We start from the raw sequence: 4,675 nt of genomic DNA, 5'->3' as shown, positions 1-4,675 counted from the left end.
TTGAAACATGTAAAATATCATGTAAGAAACGAGTTGCCAGTCCAGGTTCGATGCACGATACTGGATGCTTGGGGCTAGTGCACTGGGACGACCCAGAGGGATGGCATGGGGAGGGAGGAGGGAGGAGGGTTCAGGATGGGGAACACATGTATACCTGTGGCGGATTCATTTTGATATTTGGCAAAACTAATACAATTATGTGAAGTTTAAAAATAAAATAAAATTAGGAAAAAATAAAAAAATAAAAAAGGAATGAGGAATCTATATAGTGCTATGATATGATCACTAGGGCATACTGTTAACTGAAAGAAGCAAAATTTGATACCATTTATGGGACTGAAGGTATATATACATTCATGCACATATAGGCATCCCTTGGGTGTGTGTTTATATAAAGGGAGAAAAGGGAAGCCTCTTGATGAAAGTGAAAGAGGAGAATGAAAAAGCTGGCTTAAAACTCAACATTCAGAAAACTAAGATCATGGCGTCCAGTCCCATCACGTCATGGCAAATAGATGGGGAAACAACGGATATGGTGACAGACTTTATTTTCTTGGGCTCCAAAATCACTGCAGATGGTGACTGCAGCCATGAAATCAAAAGATGCCTGCTTCTTGGAAGAAAAGTTACAACCAACCTAGACAGCATATTAAAAAGCAGAGACATCATTTTGCCAACAAAGGTTCATATAGTCAAAGCTATGGTTTTTCCAGTAGTCATGGATGGATGTTAGAGTTGGACTATAAAGAAAGCTGAACGCTGAAGAATTGATGCTTTTGAACTGTCGTGTTGGAGAAGACTCTTAAGAGTCCCTTGAACTGCAAGGAGATCAAACCAGTCTATCCTAAAGGAAATCAGTCCTGAATATTCATTGGAAGGACTGATGCTGAAGCTGAATCTCCAAACTTTGGCCACCTGATGCGAAGAACTGACTCATTGGAGAAGACCCTGATGCTGGGAAAGACTGATGGCAGGAGGAGAAGGGGACGTCAGAGGATGAGATGGTTAGATGGCATCAGCGACTCGATGGACATGAATATGAGCAAGCTCTGGTAGTTGGTGGACAGGGAAGCCTGGCAGGCTGCAGTCCATGGGGTCACAAAGAGTCAGACACGACTAAACTGACAGCAATATAAAGGAAACACACTGGTGTACTTCTGCATATAATCTGATACACAACTCAGAAAAATTCAATTCTGATTTTTCTGATCCTTTACAATTTAAGAGTAAATATTCTTTTATGCCTTAAAATATTCTCAACCATAATCTCTCAGGGTTTATGAAACTAACTGTTAAGTTGGTAAAGGGGAAAATTCAGTAACAATATTAAACAAAATTCAATAGCAGCTGCTTTTTATAGTGCTTCTGGTGAATTTGAAATTACAGAGTATTGCAGTCATTACCAGATAAGCTGCAGTTTTGTAAATTATGTTGCTAAATATCTGCCTTCTACCTTCTAAAATGTTTTCTGAAAGTCACATCTTTTACAAATGATGGAACTGCTTTCAAGAATTATGAAGTAAACAATTTTTACACTCAGTTTTTTATAACTAACTCTATGATCTACAGATAAAGACCAACTATTATCTACAGAAATTAGAGACAGGGATAATATGTACAATTGCAATTTAGAGACCATCTAATATTGAAAAATGAGTGTCTAGTGAGTTTTTAAAACAGGCAGAAATGAAACAGCAAAAAAAGAAAATCAAAAGACCTAAACAATCTTTAGACTATCAAATTAATTGTACTAAGAATTTCAAAAGCTATCTCAACACAACTTTACAAACAAAAACCAATGTCTACTCAATGGTAAGCCAAGGAGGTAACTATACCTCATATATCTCCTGCTATCCCATTCCTGAGGAGTTCTTGATAACCAAAGCTACAAGAACTCAGATTTTCCAAAGTTCATTCATTAGGATCATCAGGAAGTATAGAATTTAGCCTCTTCTCAGGCTTTTTTTAATCCTAGACATCTATTGGTTGAACAAAGTCAAGGTGGCCCTGAATGGCCATATTCCCTGCATTTAAAGATCTTCCAAGAGGATAACTCAATTCATTTTCCCAATATATTTCTTTTCATGCTAGCATTTCACAGCAAGAAGTGAAAGACAGAGATAATGGAAGGGGTGAGCCCACATTGAGATCATCAACACAGATTTAATTTAAAGTCACTGGAAAACGTTTCTCAAAGTCACATCCGTCCACGATCTGCATGTATGTATGTATGTATGATTCATACCAAACATACATACATTTTCAGCTGTCATAATATCAAAATACACTTTAAAACATTTCCCTCAATCCATTTACTATCTCTCTCTCTCACACACACACACACACACACACACACACACACCCCTTCTACTGCCACAAAGACCAGGAGTCCCCAGCCTTGGTAGCAGTTGTGGCCTGGTAGCAATCAGGTCTCACAGCAGGAGGTGAGCGAGCAAAACTTCAACTCTATCTACTGCCACTCCCCATCTCATTACCACCTGACCTCTGCCTCCTGTCATATCAGCAGCATTAGGTTTTCAAAGGAACGTGAAACCTACTAAGCTTGAATCATTCAGAAACCAGCGCACCCCACCCCACCCCACCCCCAATGTCAGTAGAAAACTTGTCTTCCACGAAATTGGTCCCAGGTATCAAAAAGTAGGAGATGGCTGACACAGACACACATTTTACTTTCCAGTTTTAGTGAGACCAAAACAAAACAGCTGTTGCTGGAATGTTTGAAATAGAAAAGTATTTTGCTAAATATTAATGCATTTGATAAAATGTGCTCCGTAGCACATTAGCCCTGCATAATACAGCTAAAAAAAAAAGATTCTAAACCAAAATAATTTTGATAAATGCAGAAAGCTTTATTCATCTCCCACTGCTTTTAAAAATCACAATGTTCATAAAAATATCAAAGGTTCTGAGAAGTCTTAAAGAACACCGCTTTACCTTAACTCAACATTTGCTATTTAACTATCCAGGAACACGTTTTCCCACCTTATTCCCATTTTATGGGGGTAATTTGTTCCCCGTACCACAATTTGGGAAATACTACATTAGAGTTGTCTCACATTTAAAGGTGTATTGAGAATTTAAATAATTTTTACCAGTATATTCACTATGTTTGCATATTTAATCAATAACATTAATATGCTTTCCTAGAAAAGCACATTAATTTGAAATGTTAAATTCTCAATCTAAAAAGAGAACCCCGATTTTGATTGAATCAAATATGATTTCAAATAATACATACCTGTATTTTGCTTTTTCATGAACCCAAACATACTCAGGATTTTTCAAACTCAAGCGTGCAAGGTCCTTTACAGATTTGGTTTGTGTAGCTGAGAAAAGCAAAGTCTGACGTTTCTTGGGAAGGTTTTCAATAATAGCATTCATGGTGTCAGCAAAGCCCATATCCAAGATTCTATCTGCTTCATCAAGAACTAAAAAGGGAAAATGCACAATGAACTACAATATTTAACATACACATTAGGCTAAAAGCAATATGGTATTCTGGATAGGATTCTAGAACAGAAAAAGGGAATTAGTGGAAAAACTGGTGAAATAAAACAAGAAGTTCGGAATTATTAAATAAATGCGTCAATGTTAGGGCTTCCCAGGTGGCTCAGTGGTAAAGAATCCACCTGCCAATGCGGGAGACTTGGGTTTGATCCCTGCGGTGGGCGGAGGGAAGATCCTCTGAAGGAGGAAATGGCAACCCACTCCAGTATTCTTGCCTGAAAAATTCCATGGAGCCAGGCGGGCTACAGTCTATGGGGTCACAAAGAGTCAGACACGGGTGAGAAACTCAGCAGGGGCACACACACACACACCAGTGTTAGTAACTTACTTTGGCAAAACTACCAAAGTTATAGAAGATGTTACAATGGGGAAACTGAGGGAAGGAAAGGTATAGAGGAACTGTCTGTACTATCACTGCAACTATTCTATAAAGCTAAAATTATTCCGAGACAAAAAGTTGATTTAAAAAATATACTATAGGTAACATAGTAAGTAGATGATGATTTTTATCTTTCACCTTAAAAGATAACTCTTAGCAGTGTCAAATACTGAGGAATCTAATTTCATATGCAATAGAGTGCTTATCTCTTTCTGACTCTTCTGACTTAAAAAAGGTCTCAGTTGTACTCTCTGGATTTAGAACTATATGTCAAAAAATTGCTTAGAGTTCTTTTTAAGATTTTTAATCACAGTATTTATTCAATAAAACATTTCTATCATTAAAATTTATGACAGCTAGCTCCTAAGACTGAGATTATTTTCATAAAGATTCATTAGACTTACCTAACATTTGGAGATTGGTAGCATGAAAACATATTGTTTCATCCATGTGTTGAAGAAGCCGACCCGGTGTGCAAACAAGTATATTTATGTTATTGATCCTCTCAGCTTCATGCTTCAGATCCTGAAAACAGTTGTTTTCTTTGATTACAGACACATCACTGAGCAGCCTGTGTACCAAAACTATATAAGCCATCTACATGTGGCATTTCATCATAGCAATGTAGATACTCTAGAAATAAATGTAGTTTCTCCCTTATGTTTTTACGGCCTATCCAAATTTCTGGGCCAAATACAAGTCCTTAGTTAAGAACTAAAGAACTCAGAATTCCTCTAGATCCTTAATCATATGCAGGATTTTGAAGCC

At 37.2% G+C, this 4,675-nt stretch overlaps 1 protein-coding gene across 1 annotated transcript in view; it reads right to left on the bottom strand.

Moving 5' to 3' along the window:
* The window catches only part of DDX10 (DEAD (Asp-Glu-Ala-Asp) box polypeptide 10), a 316,840-nt gene that overhangs the window by 294,674 nt on the left and 17,491 nt on the right, over window positions 1-4,675 (bottom strand). Inside the window, exons 5-6 of the mRNA XM_010862850.1 lie at window positions 4,312-4,432; window positions 3,260-3,449 (exon numbers count right to left, since the gene is read on the bottom strand). Coding sequence (XP_010861152.1) covers window positions 3,260-3,449; window positions 4,312-4,432 — 311 coding nt within the window. The remainder of the gene's footprint in view (window positions 1-3,259; window positions 3,450-4,311; window positions 4,433-4,675) is intronic.

Source organism: Bison bison, unplaced genomic scaffold (genome assembly GCF_000754665.1).
Source record: "Bison bison bison isolate TAMUID 2011002044 unplaced genomic scaffold, Bison_UMD1.0 scf7180017864485, whole genome shotgun sequence".
Lineage (NCBI taxonomy): Eukaryota > Metazoa > Chordata > Mammalia > Artiodactyla > Bovidae > Bison > Bison bison.
The sequence above is the reverse complement of the archived record's forward strand: the minus strand, read 5'-3'. Positions and strand labels throughout refer to the sequence as shown.